Here is a 22,250-nt window from a genome sequence, read left to right as displayed (position 1 = left end):
TGACGGCGTAATGATTTCATAGACAAAAGAGTCCCAGAATGAATTTTGAGTATTGAAGAGATCATCTTTAGTAATTTGAATTATAAGGATTAATTTGATTCGCGGTTTATTTAGAGTACACTCAGATTTTTGTGTTATATCTCCATAACATAAAAAATCTATTCAAGTTAATCCTTAAATAATGAAAACGGTTTTTCAAAATTGTATTTATATCGATAATATGATATAGAATGTATTTATTCAGGACTTAACAAGCGCATTTGATAGTTCTTCAAAATACCAAATATACAAATCTTATTTATAACTGTGAAATTCAGTATAATTTTGCAAAATTTCCCAATTTTGAAACTAAACCCAATTTTGAGTAAATATTGCATGCACGCTCTGTATATTGAGTCAGGTACATAAAATTCTGCCCCTAGGGTTAAAATAATGACTGATTAAGACGTAGAAGATGAAATGCATTTTGTTTTGCTGTATACTGCAAATATAAATTTACGAAAAACATTAATGAAGATATTATTACAAGCAGTCTAGTGTTTATTTTCATGTAAGAATGTGAAGTCTTTAAACAGGAAAATGTCTGACCCAAACAACAGAAAAAATAATATCTTGAATTTGCCATAGAATATCATTTTACTATTTAAAGTCCATTTGTTTATGTTGATTGTATCAAGTACTATCACGGAATATCATCCTCTGTCATCCTGATAAATCTACTGAATGATATTTGTTTATATGTACGCATTTGGTGAATAAAACACTTAAAAAACACGTCAATATGTCTGGAAGTAATAATGAACCAGTTCATAATATGGTATTCCAAAAATATTTTAATGTATAAACACTTATTTATGTACTATATATAAACTGAAGTATCAAATTCATAAAGTGGGTTACAAGGCTACTAAAAGCCAAAAATGGACAATAATTTATTTGTTTATCCTTCAAAAAAATAACAGGGCTTGTTGTAGTTCAATATTTTGCATGGGCATCAGGGTTATACATTATGATTCAAAGTACAGATACATATGTTAATAAAATACATTCGAGAGTTATGAATCTAGAAGATTTATAAGGATTAAACATACTTGTATATGATGGATCCATAACACAAAAACTTTCTATTTTTGATATCTTCAATCTATTAAAGTTACTGTTTTTGTATATTGGCAAAAACTTTACTTTACAATAGGATCATTGCTGAACGAGAAACTTTTATTTTTATTCCGACCTTAGAATCGTACAATATATAATTTTATGTATTTCATTCATGATCTCTAAACTTCACCATTGTCATCAATGCCTTTTTCTATTTCTATACATTGTATTTCGTTGCATAATTATTAAAAGCAAATTACATCACCCTATTTATAAAGGTTTGTATTAAAATGGGCACATCAATATGGAATATTCGGAAAATTACTTAGCAATTCAAAACACAAGATATGACCGACACTCCCATACAGATCTAGGTCAAGGCAAAGTAATAGCTTCAAACGTGGGTCAGGTGGCAAAACATAACTCTGACCGTGTCAACTATTTACATATTAACAAACTAATGTCAATAAAATTCGATGACAGAAAAACGAACAGCAAAACGATTTCATAGTTGTAAGGCATATTTCGCAATTAATTCAGTATCTGTACCATCTGAAATAGATATACGCGGGGGTTCATCTTTAGAAAGGTTATGTCGTATTTGTTTTTGGAAATTCTCATTACTGATGTAAAAATATGAACAACCATTAGGATCCCAGTGTGATATTAATTCCTGGGTATTTCTTAAGATTTTGGTTTTATTGCAATCATTCAGTGCTAAATGTAGTTGATCTGAAGAACCAGGAGACAGAATGTGATTTGGCAAGATAAATATACACTATAAGTCAATTTCCTTACGCTTAAATGTGAACGATTAACTATTGTACTATTGTTGCTACTATTGCCAGTTGGATCGCATGATATTCTGTCATGGTTGATGTTTTGTCCAATTTGACAAAGAAAAGTTGTCGCTAGGACAATGGCTCAGATTAATAATCAATAAATTGAACTACCGGTATTAAGTTACAATTATTGCTATAACGTCACCGTTAGCGCATACTAACATGTTAACCGCTACTATATGAACGTTGGAATGATTTAAGGACCTGCTCGGTAAATAAATTCTGATGGCTAACTTATTTTCTAATATAGATTTTGGAAATAAAGAGTATATATTAAAGTTGAAAATGGAATGATGATAATATGGTGGTGTGCTTGATTTTGACCCACTGTGAATCAAAAGTAGCTATTTGACGCCAACTAAGATGTTACCAGAATTTTATTGTTTGACCATGTACACGATAACCTTAAAGCAAGGCTTGTCTGATAAGAATAAATTTTTACATGATTGACACATATGATTGGTTACAAGATTTATTAATTTTTTATGGAACAGTGCCTTTCTTTACGAAAATAAAATATCTTACAGTCAACACATTATTTTTGTTCAGAAAAGCAGTATATATGTCACCCCTACCCGCTACATTTTGAAGATGCAAATTGCAAACACCTCGTTTTTTTTATAATTTTTGGAAGATTCAACGTTTTACAAAAAAATCTTTCTTAGATTTTGTAGTTCGAAAGAAAAAAAATTGCTGTTTCTAAAAGTGACATAAAAATAGGTGGTCAGTGTGCTTGATAATTTTTCAGCATTTCGTGCTAAAAAAATCAAATTGCTATGACTACACAAAATATGAGGGAAACAACAATCAGTTATAGTTTCATCCTTAATTTTTTTTAATCACAGTGAACCTTGAAAATATTTACAGAAAAATTGAACTTGGTAAAACTAAAAATGTTTTTTTTTTAAATAAAATGATAATAATAAAATGATATATCAATAATATAATAAATTGTGAAATTTAACCTCTTTATAAAGTGTAAGAAATTCAACTTTTCAAAATTGCCACCAATCGGTAAATCTGTGTATAAAATTTTCTACATTCAATAAAACAATTTTTTTTACATATTTTGTATACAAAAAGAAAATCATAAAAACTCTTTGCTTATGTTGAAACAAGACTTCAACGAGACTGAAACCTCACCAGAGCAGATCCTTAAAATTAAAAATTTGGCATATTAGCAACATACACAATGGCGTCGTTATTTGCCAGCGATGATAAAATGCGTATAATATTGGAAGAAAAACACATAAAAATTACAGGCATTTCTGTGAAATGCTTAAAAACGTGATATATAAAACCCTTTTTGCTTTTAATGACGATGTCGTCAATGTGGTAAATACGAGATTGAACGATTTTTACGTCGATCAGAGCAGGAACGCATAGCTTTAATTAATATCATGTTCTTGGGCGAAACAAATCTTAAAGATGCTCCCCCGCTGACAAATGGTATTTATGACTTGATTGACTGTGTGTTACTTTTATTTGTTCAACAGCGTTTTTTATAATTATACTGATCAGATAACTTCTGGAAGATATTGGTTTAGCTTGTCCTGTAAATATTCCGGTATAATCTCACATAGTATCAATTAGCTATCTTAGATTCATTCACAATAGTTTTATTCCATTTTCAACATTTCATAGATTGTAAATAAATAGAGCGGTCTATCATTTCTCTTATTTTCAGCTAAACTTCAAGTCCTAAAGCTTGTATGAATGATATCTTATAGGCATTGGCATACTTATTTAAAGATGCTACATCGCTGCTACATCACTGACAAATGTTGCATCTATAAAAACAGGAGCAGACGAATTAAAATTTTTCTTCAGTTATAAAAGTTACTTACTTTACACTATCACATCATTGATTAGTTTGAGCTTCTTATTTTACTTCAGTATAAAAGTATTTAAAATCATTTATTTAATCCAGAAAAAAATCCATGTGCTAACTCACTGAAGCATGCCGCGAAGACACCGAACAAGCACACCCTACCCGGTCACATTATACGTATACTGACAACGAGCCAACCAGAGCAGGAACAGAAACAATGTTACAGTTTATGGTGTGTCTCGGCTATGGGACAGAACCCAGAGTGCTTCTCACAAGGTACAGCGATCAAATATCAAAGTTTATTATCTTTTCGTTAAAGGCCCACTACCTATCCGGAGGAAAACATATAGGTTTCTTAAAAACATTAATAACATCAGAAAATATATACCAATGGCCTAAGCTGAGGTTAGAAAACCAAACATATGCAAGATTTCCTGCGTAATGTTTGGTAACAGTGGAGAGTTATTTCGCTGTTTTGCCGTCTGGCGCAGTGATAGTCAACAACCGCGCGGTATTTAGGACGACGGCGGGAAACATAAGACTACCCGCGTTATGAAAATTAAAATTTTATTTATTTCAATCAAATTGTTCAGAATGTGATGCCACGTGTAGCGTTAACGGTAAGTTAATAACTTTAGCGACTATACAAAAATATCGATCTCGTTTTACTTTCCCATTTTAAAAATTAAAAGCCGTTTCGGAAAGGTAGTGGGCCTTTAATGTTACAACAAAACATATTTTAATCGCCAAAAGTAAAAGTGATTGAAGGTCATCGTGTTTTTGTTAGTATTACCAAAGCAGATCTTTGTCAGAATGTCTACTATAATTGAAGATGACTATGCACTCGTACAGGAAACAGCACATAGTAGGGAACCGTGTCGGTAAAAATGAGTATTTATTTGGAAGTTGTGTCGCGTTATAAAACTAGGGGTGAAGGTTATTTAGTTTCGGGCTACTGTCCGTTGTAATCAATATGTCATCAAACTTAGTCTCTGGCGTCCACATTTAGAATTACAACGGACATATTATCACTCTAACCCAGCAGCCTTTTCGGACCTGTTTGAAGTACAGGGTTTACATTTAGCCAAAATGTTGCTAAATTTTGTCGTGTGTTTCTATCTTTACTCGGCAGTTACCTAAAATAGAAGACAAGTGTTTGTGTTACGATAAGAGTGTGTGTAAGGATGTGATAAGGTAGGGCCCCCTCTTACCTGGCGGGGCCTTCAGCCCTTCCCCATACTCCCTATACTCTAAATAACCGCTTCCATATAAAAGGGGCCATTCATTTGTTATTCTATCATTTATCTTGAATACTTGCTACGGATTACATTACTTACACAATAACAATTAACTATGGACGCCTCTCTCGTAGTGATGGCACTTTGTGCTGTGTTAGTATACTGGTACGTAATCATTACGAATTGTTTCTTGTAATGCTTAGATTTTATCATTATTTTTCGTTTAAAAGTGGCAAAATGTACCAATATGTTATTTCATTATTGTAAAAAGATATAACCTACACTGATCAAATAAACTGATTGCATCCTCTTATTATTTCAGGTATTTGAAATTGCATTTTGCGGTGTTCGAGCGAAATGGTATTCCCGGCCCGAAGCCCGTCATTCTCCTTGGAAACATCATTGAAATTCTGCAAAAGGTAACGACTTCTTAGCATTCTTTTCAAGCAAACGATTCCAGTTGGTTGATGTCTTCTAATAATCTCGGATGAATATGTCGTAGTCTATGGAAAAGAGTACTAACATAATTTCATTATTTAAATTGTAGGGACAGCTACAAGCTATCAAAGATTGGAGGAAAACGTACGGAAACTATTTTGGGTAAGTTGGAAAATCAATATATATATATATATGTGTCTGATGAAATCAATAGTACATTTATACGATAAATGACTTCCGCTATTAATACTTATAAAACATGTCAAACAATATTTAAAACGTTTTGTCTTCCGAATCTTTGAATTTTTATCATTGGATGGTTTGCTGTGATGATTATTTAAATGTGATTAAGTGTTACAGGCTTCCGTATAGAATGCAGACTGAATGATTTTTATTCTATTTTTCAGGTATTTTGAAGGCTTTACCCCCGTTATATCCATCAGCGACCCTGCTGCCGTTAAGGAGATTCTGGTCAAAGATTTTGCCAACTTCCAGGCAAGAAAGGTACATATTGAAACAAAATGCTAATTTTATACAGATTTATTCCTAAACCAAACATATCTAAAGAAATATTGAAAGTATTTTACATCAGGTCTATGCATGCCATTATTTCCTTTTTAATTATGTCCCTTCTTTGAATTGCAGCCGTTTCCCCTTGCCCCAAGAAAGAGTCTTGGTCTGTTTTTGGAAAATGGTGACCAGTGGCGGCGCAGTCGCAGTATTCTGTCGCCCGCCTTCAGCACCAGTAAACTCAGACAGATGACAGGTGTGATGGAACAACAAGTAGATAAACTCCTCCTAAACCTCGGCACACAACAGGCCAAAGGTTCCAACTTCGACATCTACAGGTAAATATCTCATCATAACAGACAAAATATTTTTAAACTGCTGAATTAGATTGTTATTCTCTGATTTTTAACACAAAAATAAAGAACATAATGTGGAAACAAATGAAAATAATTAAAATAATTAAAATAATTCAGCATTATTATTTAAAAAGTATGACTAATTCTCTTATGGAATACCTAGGACAGGATGAATATTTTATATTTTGATTTATTTTTATTCTCTTCCCGTAGGCAGTTCCAGAGCCTCACACTGGATGTGATTGGACGTTGTGCCTTTGGTCTGCACACCAATGCCCAGATGGACGTGGCTGATGACTTCCTCAATAAAATCCAGTCTCTGTTCAGGAATATGAGTACAACTGTGATTCTGCCGTTAGTCAGTAAGTATCTGTGTAACTCATAAAAATAAACAGCGTCTTTGTTTTCTGAAACAACAGTCATAACTATAATTCTTTCTTAGCTTGCATGATAATTGTCTAAAGTAGTGACAACAGAAAATAAGATAATCATTGAAGTTTGTGTTAGATGTGGCATTTCTATAAAGCTATGATAGTTATGTTTCAATTTTGTTTTCCAGTGCTGTTCCCGTTCTTGCAGTATTTTATTTTCGCCCTGAAGAACATTGTGCTCGCCATTGGCATGAACCCGGTGTCCTGGCTCCGTCGTCAGCTTGTTGAGGTTATCAGAATTAGGCGGGAAATCGGGGTAAGTGTCGTCTGCTTTTTGTCACGTGCTCTTACTTAAAGCTATAATGGACCTCAGAAAATGCTTCTTTGCTATATTTAGGGGCTTAAATAAGCGATCATCTTACATTAACCATTTATGGTATATATATATATAAGCAAAAACATTTCGATTTAAAGATAAGACGTTTAATCAATATTTTAAATAACTATTAATTTCTTTTATTCCAGAACGATGGATCTGTGACCGATCTGATGCAGCAGATGTTGTTTCATTCCAACAAACATCAGAAAATGACAGACAGAGAAATTGTTGCACAAAGCCTTACGTTTTTACTGGCTGGATATGAAACAACTAGTGCAGTTTTAGCTTTCCATTGCCACGTATTGGCCCAGAACCCAGAAGCCCAAATACGTCTCCGTAAAGAAATTAAACAACTTGGGCAGGTATGTACCTATATGTAACTAATATAAACATATTGGTTTCTTCTTTTTTATCAAATAAATACGGCTTTTTGAAAATGTTTTCATTACAAGTTGAAATTTGGAAAATCGAACATGTAACAATATCTAACTATCAATATATATTTAAAGCTACAACAAGAAGTGAGCTTTTTAATTCTAAGTCATCTAAAAATAACGAATTGTTATATCACATAAGAAAGTTATCAACAATTCAGATTCTAATGATATGGTTATTAGATTGACCAGATCACATTTTCTAACCTATTGATGTATAATTACAGGAGAGAATCGGTTACCAGTCAGTACAGAAGCTGCCGTATCTAGACATGGTGTTTGACGAGGTCTGCAGACTGTATCCCACTGCCTCATTGTAAGTATAACATCAATTGTTATAGATTAAATATTCTTTTTTCGATAATCCTTCACACGAATATTGAACACCACAACAATTAAAGTATCTTATATATCACTTCTTTGTTTATAGGATTGTCACGAGACAAGCCGCTGCAGCACGTACATATGGTCACGTGTACATTCCCGCTGGTATGAACGTGCAGGTCGATGTTTGGGGACTGCATCACGACGAGAAATTCTGGAACGAACCTCAAAAATTTATTCCCGAAAGGTAAGCGATCTATGTTGTGTATTTTTGTTTCTTTTTACGATTTTTTTGTGAAATCAGCTTATAAACACGATGTCCTGAGTATCTGAACTGCGGAAAAATACCATTTATTTCATGTAATATCTTATTTTATTTTGAAGATCAAATAATACTATTGATTGTTCTACTCCAGGTTTTCCCCAGAAAACAAGTCCCAGATCCAGCCCTATACGTTTATGCCTTTCGGAGCTGGCCCAAGGAATTGTATTGGATCCCGTTTCGCCATGCTGGAAACCAAGATTGCAGTTGCCCGTATCATCAAAGACTATGAACTTAAGCCTACCCACGATTCACAGGTAATTACATGTGAAATAATGCAGGAATTTGAGGATGTCAAATAAGAAAAAAAAATAGCGTATCGTGACATGAACTTGTATTTCGCATATATCAAATCAAACGTGTCAAAATAGACTGGTGTATATAGTTACTTTTATCACGATTGTCCTGTTTTAAAGATAAGGCAATAGATACGATATCTGACAATTACATTAACATATAAATAGTTCAGAAAACTTGAAAAATTTAGTGAAAATAATACAATTTTTGTAGAGCAATCTTATAATGTATCTTATCTGTTTTTCAGAATGATCTTGCGTTACTATGTCGCGGGGCCATTGTACCCAAAGATGGTGTTCATGTGAAGCTGGTCCAGACAAGAAATGCTAAATTTGGGTGAAGCTCATTTGCAGCATTCTTGGATTCGAAAATTGACTACCCCAGTCGATAAGTAAAGGATAGAAAATCCAGCCACAGCTCTACTGTTGGAGGATTCAGGCCAGCTGATCCACTCGAAGGGTCAAATGCTAAACCGCTCATCTAAATATTGCTAGCGGTAGTTACCAAGGTTTTGGTGGACATTTGGACTTGATGACGTCATTGTGAAGAACTAAGAACTTTCATGATTTGTTGAGGGGAAGCTTTGTGGAGCCAATGAACTAATGTTTAACACTCGGTAACACTTATCACAATTCAAAACATGGCGGAAACATTTCATGTGGAAATCAACATTCTGTGTGAATGTGCAACGTTAACATTCTATCACCTGACGACATTACTATTAATGCGGTAGGTTGAAATATGTTACAGTTAATACCTGAAATTAAATTTGTAGCTTTTGACTAACAACTTAAACATAATACAGAACGGTATACACACACCAGTATTGGCATTATTTAGTATCTCAATAGAATTGTATTATTTTCCTGAATCTCATTTTGATTTCGTTTTCGTGTAATTTTCGGGGCATATTGTGATATAGTTATATAGAGGATTGTCCATGTTTCCTGATGCATAACACTTATATTTCATCAAGCACATGGGGTGGAAAGTTTGATATTTTCAGAGGTGCCATAATTTCACTGATATTTTCAGTATAGTGAAATGTCACATACATTTTCCATGTAAAACCTTATATTTCACTGCGAGCTAGAATAAAAATATTTGACAGGAAAATGTCCAACTCGGAATTATTATCCCCCATTTTCCATTTTATGTGTATGAAATCACTTAAAAATGCTATTTTTTCTGATTTCACTCCTTTCAGTTGAAAGAAGATATATCATGATAGAAACAGTGTTAATTCTATATACGTCAGAGAAAGTAGTTTAGACACAATGTTAATTCTGTATACGCCAGAGAAAGTAGTTTAGAAACAGTGTTAATTCTGTATACACCAGAGAAAGTAGTTTAGAAACAATGTTAATTCTGTATACACCAGAGAAAGTAGTTTAGAAACGATGTTAATTCTATATACTTCAGGGAAAATAGTTTAGAAACAATGTTAATTCTGTATACACCAGAGAAAGTAGTTTAGAAACGATGTTAATTCTATATACTTCAGGGAAAATAGTTTAGAAACAATGTTAATTCTGTATACACCAGAGAAAGTAGTTTAGAAACGATGTTAATTCTATATACACCAGAGAAAGTAGTTTAGAAACGATGTTAATTCTATATACGTCAGAGAAAGTAGTTTAGAAACAATGTTAATTCTATATACTTCAGGGAAAATAGTTTAGAAACAATGTTAATTCTGTATACACCAGAGAAAGTAGTTTAGAAACGATGTTAATTCTATATACACCAGAGAAAGTAGTTTAGAAACGATGTTAATTCTATATACGTCAGAGAAAGTAGTTTAGAAACAATGTTAATTCTATATACGTCAGAGAAAGTAGTTTAGAAACGATGTTAATTCTATATACGTCAGAGAAAGTAGTTTAGAAACGATGTTAATTCTATATACGTCAGAGAAAGTAGTTTAGAAACAATGTTAATTCTATATACGTCAGAGAAAGTAGTTTAGAAACGATGTTAATTCTATATACACCAGAGAAAGTAGTTTAGAAACGATGTTAATTCTATATACGTCAGAGAAAATAGTTTAGAAACAATGTTAATTCTATATACGTCAGAGAAAGTAGTTTAGAAACGATGTTAATTCTATATACGTCAGAGAAAGTAGTTTAGAAACGATGTTAATTCTATATACGTAAGAGAAAGTAGTTTAGAAACGATGTTAATTCTATATACACCAGAGAAAGTAGTTTAGAAACGATGTTAATTCTATATACGTCAGAGAAAATAGTTTAGAAACGATGTTAATCCTATATACGTCAGAGAAAGTAGTTTAGAAACAATGTTAATTCTATATACGTCAGAGAAAGTAGTTTAGAAACAATGTTAATTATATATACTTCAGAGAAAGTAGTTTAGAAACTATGTTAATTCTATGTACGTCAGAGAAAGTAGTTTAGAAACGATGTTAATTCTATATACGTCAGAGAAAATAGTTTAGAAACGATGTTAATTCTATATACGTCAGAGAAAGTAGTTTAGAAACGATGTTAATTCTGTATACACCAGAGAAAGTAGTTTAGAAACAATGTTAATTCTATATACGTCAGAGAAAGTAGTTTAGAAACAATGTTAATTCTATATACTTCAGAGAAAATAGTTTAGAAACAATGTTAATTCTATATACTTCAGGGAAAATAGTTTAGAAACAATGTTAATTCTATATACACCAGAGAAAGTAGTTTAGAAACTATGTTAATTCTATGTACGTCAGAGAAAGCAGTTTAGAAACGATGTTAATTCTATATACGTCAGAGAAAGTAGTTTAGACACAATGTTAATTCTATGTACGTCAGAGAAAGTAGTTTAGAAACAATGTTAATTCTATATACTTCAGGGAAAATAGTTTAGAAACAATGTTAATTCTGTATACACCAGAGAAGTAGTTTAGAAACGATGTTAATTCTATATACAATACTCAGAGAAAAGTAGTTTAGAAACGATGTTAATTCTATATACTTCAGGGAAATAGTTTAGAAACAATGTTAATTCTGTATACACCAGAGAAAGTAGTTTAGAAACGATGTTAATTCTATATACTCAGGAAATAGTTTAGAAACAATGTTAATTCTGTATACACCAGAGAAAGTAGTTTAGAAACGATGTTAATTCTATATACACCAGAGAAAGTAGTTTAGAAACGATGTTAATTCTATATACGTCAGAGAAAGTAGTTTAGAAACAATGTTAATTCTATATACTTCAGGAAAATAGTTTAGAAACAATGTTAATTCTGTATACACCAGAGAAAGTAGTTTAGAAACGATGTTAATTCTATATACACCAGAGAAAGTAGTTTAGAAACGATGTTAATTCTATATACGTCAGAGAAAATAGTTTAGAAACAATGTTAATTCTATATACGTCAGAGAAAGTAGTTTAGAAACGATGTTAATTCTATATACGTCAGAGAAAGTAGTTTAGAAACGATGTTAATTCTATATACGTCAGAGAAAGTAGTTTAGAAACAATGTTAATTCTATATACGTCAGAGAAAGTAGTTTAGAAACGATGTTAATTCTATATACACCAGAGAAAGTAGTTTAGAAACGATGTTAATTCTATATACGTCAGAGAAAATAGTTTAGAAACAATGTTAATTCTATATACGTCAGAGAAAGTAGTTTAGAAACGATGTTAATTCTATATACGTCAGAGAAAGTAGTTTAGAAACGATGTTAATTCTATATACGTAAGAGAAAGTAGTTTAGAAACGATGTTAATTCTATATACACCAGAGAAAGTAGTTTAGAAACGATGTTAATTCTATATACGTCAGAGAAAATAGTTTAGAAACGATGTTAATTCTATATACGTCAGAGAAAGTAGTTTAGAAACAATGTTAATTCTATATACGTCAGAGAAAGTAGTTTAGAAACAATGTTAATTATATATACTTCAGAGAAAGTAGTTTAGAAACTATGTTAATTCTATGTACGTCAGAGAAAGTAGTTTAGAAACGATGTTAATTCTATATACGTCAGAGAAAATAGTTTAGAAACGATGTTAATTCTATATACGTCAGAGAAAGTAGTTTAGAAACGATGTTAATTCTGTATACACCAGAGAAAGTAGTTTAAAAACAATGTTAATTCTATATACGTCAGAGAAAGTAGTTTAGAAACAATGTTAATTCTATATACTTCAGAGAAAATAGTTTAGAAACAATGTTAATTCTATATACTTCAGGGAAAATAGTTTAGAAACAATGTTAATTCTATATACACCAGAGAAAGTAGTTTAGAAACTATGTTAATTCTATGTACGTCAGAGAAAGCAGTTTAGAAACGATGTTAATTCTATATACGTCAGAGAAAATAGTTTAGAAACAATGTTAATTCTATATACGTCAGAGAAAATAGTTTAGAAACGATGTTAATTCTATATACGTCAGAGAAAATAGTTTAGAAACGATGTTAATTCTATATACGTCAGAGAAAGTAGTTTAGAAACGATGTTAATTCTGTATACACCAGAGAAAGTAGTTTAGAAACAGTGTTAATTCTATATACGTCAGAGAAAGTAGTTTAGAAACAATGTTAATTCTTTATACTTCAGAGAAAATAGTTTAGAAACAATGTTAATTCTATATACTTCAGAGAAAGTAGTTTAGAAACAATGTTAATTCTATATACGTCAGAGAAAGTAGTTTAGAAACTATGTTAATTCTATGTACGTCAGAGAAAATAGTTTAGAAACAATGTTAATTCTATATACGTCAGAGAAAGCAGTTTAGAAACGATGTTAATTCTATATACGTCAGAGAAAATAGTTTAGAAACAGTGTTAATTCTATATACGTCAGAGAAAATAGTTTAGAAACGATGTTAATTCTGTATACGTCAGAGAAAATAGTTTAGAAACAATGTTAATTCTATATACGTCAGAGAAAATAGTTTAGAAACGATGTTAATTCTATATACTTCAGGGAAAATAGTTTAGAAACAATGTTAATTCTATATACGTCAGAGAAAGTAGTTTAGAAACGATGTTAATTCTATATACGTCAGAGAAAATAGTTTAGAAACGATGTTAATTCTATATACTTCAGAGAAAATAGTTTAGAAACAATGTTAATTCTATATATTTCAGAGAAAGAAGTTTAAATACAATCTATTACACTCTCTCTATAGAAGTGACAATCTGTCGTTAATAAACATAACATTGTGTGACTCGTATCAATTATAAAATTAAGCGATGAGTAATATATATTTTGTTTTATGTAATATATAAGGATTAATATATCTATGTAATGTATAATGCCGCTTATTTACAATATGTAACACATTATTGCAATATTTATCAAATAAAATACTCATATCAAACTTGAACATTTGGACTCGTGTTGTCTTTAAATATTGTATTTATTATCAGAAACATTTCTTCGCCAACTTTGTAGGACAAAGAAAACCTACATTATCATCACAAAGAACCATGCACGGGGATTGTTTGAGGAAATAAACAATTCAGAGGAGACGTGTTTCTTCATATTCAAAACACATCACTATGCAATTTGCCAGTAACCCTGAACATTTTGTTGTGTGTTTTTGTAATTGGACTTCATATGATTTGGTCCAATTTTATCTCTAAGAACTGCAAAATTTTAAAATAGTTTTTAAAGTGTTTATTAATAAGAATATCGGATACAATGGTAACTAAAATATTCTGTTTGTCGTGGTGGTCATCCGAAATATGCATACATTGAAAATCACATATATTAAGTTCTGATATCTTCTCTATCGGATCATTAGAACTTAACGTAGAACAAACTAATGGGTAGGTACTTAGGATACATCTAACATCATTGTCATATAAGCATTATCTATGCATGTATCTTACTATGTCTGGGTTATGATCGATTTTTGAAATGCAACAACTAAATAAAAATAAAAATAAAAATATTATGGGGCAGGCGGAAAAGGGGCTTAAACCAACAATCCATGGTTCCTAAGTACAACAAAAACTGATAACAGCAGTTTTGTGATTATTTTCATAAAATAATAATAGTGATAAAGCAATGTCAATTAGCTGATTAGAACATATTCTTGTGAAATAGATTAAAAATACACTGGATAGTGCCATGGCCGACACTAGAGTATGATAAAAAAATTCCGAATGAACTAAACGTGTTCGAGGTTGTAGTCATATTCTCTGTGAATTGGTTTGGTTTTGGTCGATTTTCCAGAAGGAGTTGCCTCCCTTTGATAATGTTATAGGTTCAATGGAAATGTATTTTGAAATAATTTACAATACTATAAGTTTCGTATTTCAAAACTCTTCACTTAACATTTAAAAAACCACAAACACATAATAATGAATAAACACTATAATTATATATGTTCATACATAATGCATTTTGACCCCTTCTTTAAAAATTTGTTATCTTACAAGTATTTTCCTTTCCATAAACAGACATGTCAGAAATGTTATGTTGAACGTAAAACGTTGAAGAAATAAACAATAATTTATTCATCTTGAGAAGTCTAGATATTATCCAGTTGGTGTTTTAAGTCCATAATAATTTTGTCGATTATTTCATCGCGGTCTCGCTGTTATATTCATTACTCGCTTTTCTGATAAATGCCTCATTTCTTGTGATTTGTTTAAGATTTTAATGTATCTGAAAATTTGAATTGAAATAGCTTAGGATATCGGGAAACATATTATTTACCCATACGTGTATTCCGGCTTTTCTATTTATTAATATTCACTATTCTGTCACTGTTCCATTCTGCCATTCATTTTCAATTCTATTATTGTCCTGTTAATTTATTATTGGAGATGGCTTACAATGTGTATATCCGCTAACAAAAAATAATTTGGAAAATAGGCATTCAATATTTAAATTAGTGTAGAAGTATTCTCATTTTAGTCTATAAAGGTGGTAGTTTCTGCTCCTGTGTAGCTCTTGGCATTAATGGAGTGGGACGACTGGCTCGCCCGTTGCCAGTACAATGTGTCCTGGTGCGGTGTTATTGTTCTATGTCTATCGAAGAATGTCTCAGTAAGATAATAAAAGAGTTCTAACATACCACTGTCTCCAAAACCACACTTCACGCACGCAACACATTGTAATAATTACATACAGAGGAGGCCTTCATTAGCTTACCTTAGATGTTAATGGGACGTTAATCAAATCCAACCACCAAACCAACCAATCACTGTCTCGCTATTATATAATCGCTCCGCCATGCTGTTATTGTTCCAACAAGGCGTCGCTTTCTCGCTATACTGCTATTTGTACGGTTATAATTCACAATAAGTTGAGTGCTGAGTACAATTATCAGTATTTCTAAGAAGTTTATATAATTGCTTTTGATAAGGGTATTACATGTTTTTACAAATGGTTAAATTGTTATCGAAAGTAAGTGAATACAAGAGACATTTTTATCACATGTGTATCTAGCAGTGAGGTGAGGATTAAAATAGCTTGTTTGTCATTTTAGGACGGCCTCTAATGTGTGCTAAGTGTTGCGGTGTATGAATGTCTATGTTCCGGGAGACTGCGGTACATATATATATTAGTGTTGTGTCTTCTTGCTATATCACCGAAGCAAGACACCAAATAAGCACACCACATTACACTGACAACTGACAAACCAGTCGTCCAACTCCCTTTATCTTGAGTGCAAAGCAGGAGTAGAAACTACCACTTTTGATAAAGACTATGGTGTGTCTTCGCTAGGGGATAGAATCCAGAGCCTTCCTCACAGGGGCGAAAACTCAACGGAAGGTCAAAAGTGAGGCGGTGCCAGAGGTGACGTTAGGAGGTACAAAGTCCATTAGGAAGAAAAAAAAAGATAATATGTTAAATTTAGTCGTCTTTACGATAAAATGCAATAGGGGCATCAGGTACAATTCTAACGCCCTACCTGCTGAACTATATAATTGTCTTATTAATGAGTCTAAACAATTAGTTTATGCCATCCTAACTGGGATGAGGAAACATAACCAGACTGAATGGTCATCAAAATATGAGATGCTATAATTCGCTCTAGAAACCGTGTTTATTGATCCTTTGTAATAAATGTATGACAATATAAATAAACCACAAGGAGATGTTTTGAATATATCTAATCAGACTGCCTATAACGATCTTTGTTTCATCACGGTTTCATTTAATATCATGTACACTCATTTATATGTTTAGAAGTTTGAAGTTATTTTTCCATAGACTTACAAATTGTGCGTCGAGTATTATGACGTCATACATTTTCGTAAGTTTCCACAGGAAATTTTAAAAGCACAACAGTCATTGGCCAAACTAGCATATTGGCTAAGATAACAATGCACCAGAACTAAATTTCTTTTATGGTAAAAGTAAATAAAAGCTCGGGAATTAATACCTAAATTGATATTGAGAATAACGTGTAAATAAAAGTAAGCTCACGAGCAAGTCTAAGGAGTCTTACTATGATAAATATTGACTTTCACAAGAGATATCATACATATTGTCCTAATAATTCTCGATTATGAAATACTTAACGCACTGTAAGTAGTCTGTGGGACTATCAAACATAAAAACAAACAATAAAAAGATTCAATAATTTATGTTTATTTTGTGTAAAGGCCAACGACATGCACTCGATGTAGATGTACATCAGAGGACGATCGAAAGCAGATGTTAAAAGATAGGTACCCTATCGAATTGGCATTGCATTTTCACCCAAATATGACCTAACTCATTCATCAGACTACATAACGACTGTGATTACCCGGATGTTTGTCTGCGTGACGTCATAGAGTAATTCAACTCGCATGTTGGCCACAGTTCTCCAGGGCAAGTCATAAGTACGAAACTACAACTATGGAATTGTGGGTAACAAGTTCATGCATCAAACATCCGGGTGACTCGGACTAAGACGTCATTAAGAAAAGGTTTTAAAACGATACAAATAGATACTATTGTTTGGTTAATGATACATAACAATCCTGTCAAAAATGTCGGCTGTATGTCCAAACACATTTTTGATGAGATGAAAACATCCCGACTTTGCTTATTTTTTTATATCATTTCGACAGTTACACATATAGAACCGTATAACAGACACCAGACCCGAATTTCCCGGTCTGACGAAAAATAATGAACGAAAGGAGACGTAATCCTCTATGGCTGTGATGTCACACTTATGATGTAAAGGGGTCAGAGGTTGGCGTGACGTCATACGGTTCTATTTTCAGCTATTGATCATTCATGGAAAAATAATTTATTAAAAAAGTAAGAACAAGCAAAACCTGGTTGGTTATTTTGCTATGATAAGGGCGATAATTACTAATGTGGCATTTAAAGTCACTGTTTAAAGGTGCAAGTAATAAATAAGGAAATTATATATTCCATAAATATCTCAGATCACCGATTTAAGATCTCGAAAAAATATTAGAAACTCCATACAAAATGTGTTAATTTACAAACAAACAGAAATAATAAATAAACTAGTTACATATACCATAACAAGATTATTTACAGAGTTTTAGGAAACACAACAATCAACTTTTTATGTTCACTTCTAATAGACACTGCTCTTTCCAGACATATTTTAATAACACCATAAGGACAAACTCCTGTACATATTGCTGTGCCCAAAATACTGATAGTTTTACAGCACGTATCACACACCACAGTACCAGTGGCAGGTGTTTACTAAGGGAAGGACGGTATTATTCCCGACTATCATTTGACACTGCTTGTATATCAGGAGCCATATTTGGCGCGGGCGTTTGTCCCACAGAGACCTTGGAGAGTGCATCCCGCAGTGGAGCGGTGTGTTGGCGTGTGTATACACGTTCAGGGTAGCACACGCGCGTGGGCAGTATTCCAATACACAGGAGAACAAGAGAAGGTATCGGTGGCAACAGTGAATATAAATCTCAATTGTTTTATAAACTCTAAGAAACAAAAAGGAAAGAGTAACAGCAACAGTCTCTCAAATAAAATCCGAATCTCGGGTAGAGCTAATCACAGATGAAATGCTAGAGGTAGCTAGACACCAAAAACCTCACTAAACTAGGGGAATGCTTGAGGTATCCATAGTAACAAATAACAAACGACAGCAAAATAAAAACGCATTTTGGACGCCTGCCCAAACCACTGAGCTCTCCACCAGATGGCGCCTAACTCCTCATGCAGTGGTTCTTGATTTGCCGTCCTCGTCATGCTCGGCTCCGGGTAACGTGTTCGAATCTTTCCCACAATTGTTGAAATAGAGGACAAATATTTTCTTGGGCACAGAATCACCAAAAACTCTCAATTCCTATCCAATTTCGTTATCATCCGCTGTTTCCTTAAGAAGTCTTTCTGTGGTATATTAAAATTAATCCAAGCAAACACACACGCACAGTTATATACATCATTATATAAAGTCATATGATCACGACTGTTTGGAATCTTGCATATTGCACCACACATTACAGTAAGGTGAAGAACTATATATATATATCCAACTTTCACTCATGTATAGAGGGTCATTATTATAATCCAAATCATATATGGCGAGGAGGAGGAGGAAGAGGTTAAAAGGATCACAAGTCGGACGCTATTATCATTTGTGATGGCACCGCATTGTGATACGAATTAGCGGCTCGGTGACCATATTGTTCTGGACCCTCATTGCCTCCTGGACCTCCGAACCTCGCGACATTGTACGTATTCGGGTTGTACGCTCCACTCATTTCCGGGTTCCAAGCCCTCATTCTGGGGTTGTAGTTTTCATGTGATGCCTTGAGGGGCTTTGGCGGGGGAGGCGGGGGCTGTTCTTGTTTACTTGACAGCTGACGACGAAGCGTGTTGTAACCGTAGTTGGCATCAGCTGTAGGGAAAAACGGACACACTAGACTCATCGTCAATGTATTAAAAATAATTTAAAATATTAATCTTAAAAGACATCAAACTAGTACGAATGACTAATATACAAACGGAAGGATGTATACAAGAAACATACATATATTGAACAGAGGAGGTGAATACGAAACGTTGGTGACTTACAAACACATCTACAAAATAATGGATACCTACCATTTTAAATGATTTTATCAACATAGAGATATACATATATTCAGTACACATAAGTATATTAATGATTTGTAAAATACATTTCGTGTGTGGCTAAGACCTAGAAGGCAATAGAAGTTACACCCCTATATCCCCATAAAATATAGTACACATAAAAAGTAAAGTTTATATTGGAAATTGCATGTATAGCTATTTTATACGAGTTATCAGCATCACCTTCAAGAGCTTTGTGATTAACAGAATTGTGTGATACCTTATAGTTTGTGATTTATTTCTTAAACTTCCACATTGGATTTAATGCTAAATTAACCAATTATTGGTATACCACAAACTTTTTCATAACTATTTAAGATGGATTCTCGTATATTTACGCTAAATCTTTCGTTTTCTGCAAATACATTTCCTTTTCTAAATTCATTGCATAAGTGAAATTTGCGTTAATACCAAGTTATCAAATAACTCTCAGTAAAAAAATATTGAGAGATAATATATCTCTCTCAGAATTTTCTTGATCAACAATAAATCAAAATATTTAATTGACTGTTAATTAATTGTATTACAAGTAAAGCTTACAACTTATAAACCGAGGAAATACAAAAACAAATGAAATTTGTCTACGTAAAAGTTAACCAACAAATATACAGAAACCCATTTTTAACGTGGAATATACCCAAACATTTATGTAAAAGATTGAGGGTTTTCTCTTCAATTGCATTTTTGGCGTGATATTTACTACCTTTCAATTAACATGCCTTACATTAAATACAAAGTGGGATCTTTAAACAATACCAGAATCAAATAGCTAAGCCTTTAATGATAGATTTGGCTGGTTTTTAGGGAAATTTCAAAATTTGAAAAATATTGTTCCTTAAATAATATTTCCATTTTCATTTCAACGTTCCCCGGGAAAGCAAATATTACGATTTTTCTTTTTCAACAAAATCAATTATAGGACATGACTTACACGTAGAATGCCATGAACTCAAAAAGCAAAGGACAACTCAAGCGGTCCAGCAAGCAAAAAAAAATTATTCTCATATTTATATTTTATATTAAAAAACAAGAATAAAAGCAGGATGGAGCAATTTAATAATGAAATGCAAAACGTCTAATCTAGATTGTGTTTTGTTTGAATTGCAAAGACAATAAAACGAAGAAAGATGGTGATACAAGATGATCACTTTTTTCTGAATTGAATTGCAAAGACAATAAAACGAAGAAAGATGGTGATACAAGATGATCACTTTTTTCTGAATAGAAACAATATCAAAACAATAGGATGTTGAATGTTGAAGTAAAACTAGCTAATGAAGCAAAGTCTACTACATACAGCATGCACTATCTCTTGTGAATAAACAAAGCCTTGGGATGGCCATCTCCGGAACTGTACAGAGGATATCAAAGTGGACGATGTTTTGTTGTGATGGGGATAATGGACACGTGAGGGGTAGGGGAGAACGATTTCCACTCGTCCCCATTGCAGGGTGAGGGAGTTTGGGGACGGGAGAAGTCACAGCTGACTTACCTTCAAAGAGATGTACCTGTTTTTGGATAAGAATAATTTGATGATGTTGTGCCTTTGGCACGGTATATAATTTCAGTCACACTAATTTATGGGTACAGGAAAATGGTTTGTCAACCTTTCAGGGTATATCCTTGGTTTTCTGTCTTTCCTTTATGGATAGGATTGAAACATGAATTTATTGTATTGTGGTCTTTTCATCAATATCTATGTGAGGTAGTACGATACTTTGTATATATAAAAACCTTTTGTGTATTGGAACCTGAATAACAATCACAAAACGACGATATATGAAACCTGATGTAGACTTAAGGTAAGAAAATCCAATTCTATCCATTTTGAAATCGTTACCTAATGCTTATTTTTGCGAATATCATTAGTGTATGATTAGTGATAATCGGTGACACTCTTTTGTATTCATTATTTCCTGCTATCAGCAGGACAGATTTCCTTTAAAATAAAAAAAATATATATGTCTGTTTATCAAGTCAATATTATGATAGCACTTACCATTTAAGTTTGTCAAAACCCTGCCAAGGTTAAGTTCTTTTAATTTGTTAAATTCGTTAATATATCTATCGTTATAAAAAATGATATGTCACGTTGTTCTAGAAAAAAACCAGCGACCGTCATTATTAGAGTGTTTAGGTGTGATATTAGCCAAGAAGAATCTATATGAAGTCACATGATTAGATGGTCATGTTCTCAGAGTCCTTACACACGGTGAAACTTTGATTGACACGTAAACATATTTCATAATCCTGATTGGATTACTATGGTATGACGAAACCTCGTGTAGTCTAATAATGTTGATACCTTTAATCCTCACTCGCGACTATTGTACGACTTAATTGGTTGTGAAGAGATTTAATGGCTCTATACATACGGTTTCCTGTTGACTATGGGTGTTAGTCTGCAGGGTATGAGCAGCAATATAGTATTATTGAGACATTACGATAATGAAACAATTTCCTCTCAGAGATATAAACAAACCCAATAAAAATCATGGATGAACCTGAGAGATTTAATTTGTATGGCTATATTATGTATCGAAAGATTTTCTGATTATATCATGCATTTTGAAAATGTGAAAACTAACTACTTAATAGATGTTGATGTTCATGATAAAAATATCATAATTACAAAAATAAAATGATTGACTAGTTGATTTTAGCGATGACGCTACTAAATGAGAACCTGGCATAGAGAGCATTGTATCTTAATGTCACTCAACAATTCCACATGTTCCTTCATTCC

The 22,250-nt window shown here is 32.7% G+C and overlaps 2 protein-coding genes across 6 annotated transcripts in view; one reads left to right on the top strand and one right to left on the bottom strand.

The window, feature by feature from the left end:
- The first annotated feature begins 5,083 nt into the window (after positions 1-5,083).
- LOC138324490 (cytochrome P450 3A11-like) lies at positions 5,084-9,792 on the top strand. Its single transcript, XM_069269551.1, has 12 exons — positions 5,084-5,177; positions 5,335-5,431; positions 5,560-5,612; positions 5,858-5,954; positions 6,096-6,298; positions 6,530-6,678; positions 6,876-7,003; positions 7,213-7,428; positions 7,728-7,816; positions 7,931-8,071; positions 8,241-8,403; positions 8,691-9,792. The coding sequence occupies exons 1-12, from the start codon at positions 5,128-5,130 to the stop codon at positions 8,781-8,783; spliced, it is 1,479 nt and encodes a 492-aa protein (XP_069125652.1). The 5' UTR covers positions 5,084-5,127; the 3' UTR covers positions 8,784-9,792.
- Positions 9,793-16,997: 7,205 nt separating this feature from the next.
- Positions 16,998-22,250, bottom strand: part of LOC138322672 (uncharacterized) — a 44,561-nt gene continuing 39,308 nt past the window's right edge. For 4 of the 5 annotated variants that reach the window (XM_069266691.1, XM_069266694.1, XM_069266693.1 and 1 more), the window contains one exon: positions 16,998-19,268. In XM_069266691.1, coding sequence (XP_069122792.1) covers positions 18,982-19,268 — 287 coding nt within the window. In that variant the 3' untranslated portion in view covers positions 16,998-18,981. Of the gene's footprint in view, positions 19,269-20,996; positions 21,013-22,250 lie in introns of all 5 variants that reach the window. The other variant, XM_069266695.1, reaches the window with a different exon arrangement.

The sequence above is a fragment of the Argopecten irradians genome, chromosome 5, assembly GCF_041381155.1.
Source record: "Argopecten irradians isolate NY chromosome 5, Ai_NY, whole genome shotgun sequence".
Taxonomy (NCBI): Eukaryota; Metazoa; Mollusca; class Bivalvia; order Pectinida; family Pectinidae; genus Argopecten; species Argopecten irradians.
The sequence above is the reverse complement of the archived record's forward strand: the minus strand, read 5'-3'. Positions and strand labels throughout refer to the sequence as shown.

Bases quoted from the DNA above. Each gene is read 5' to 3' on its own strand.
- LOC138324490 (XM_069269551.1), top strand. From the start codon at position 5,128: ATGGACGCCTCTCTCGTAGTGATGGCACTTTGTGCTGTGTTAGTATAC. The intron at 5,178-5,334 runs GTACGTAATCAT...TTATTATTTCAG, and splicing joins TGTGCTGTGTTAGTATACTG to GTATTTGAAATTGCATTTTG. The intron at 5,613-5,857 runs GTAAGTTGGAAA...TCTATTTTTCAG, and splicing joins ACGTACGGAAACTATTTTGG to GTATTTTGAAGGCTTTACCC.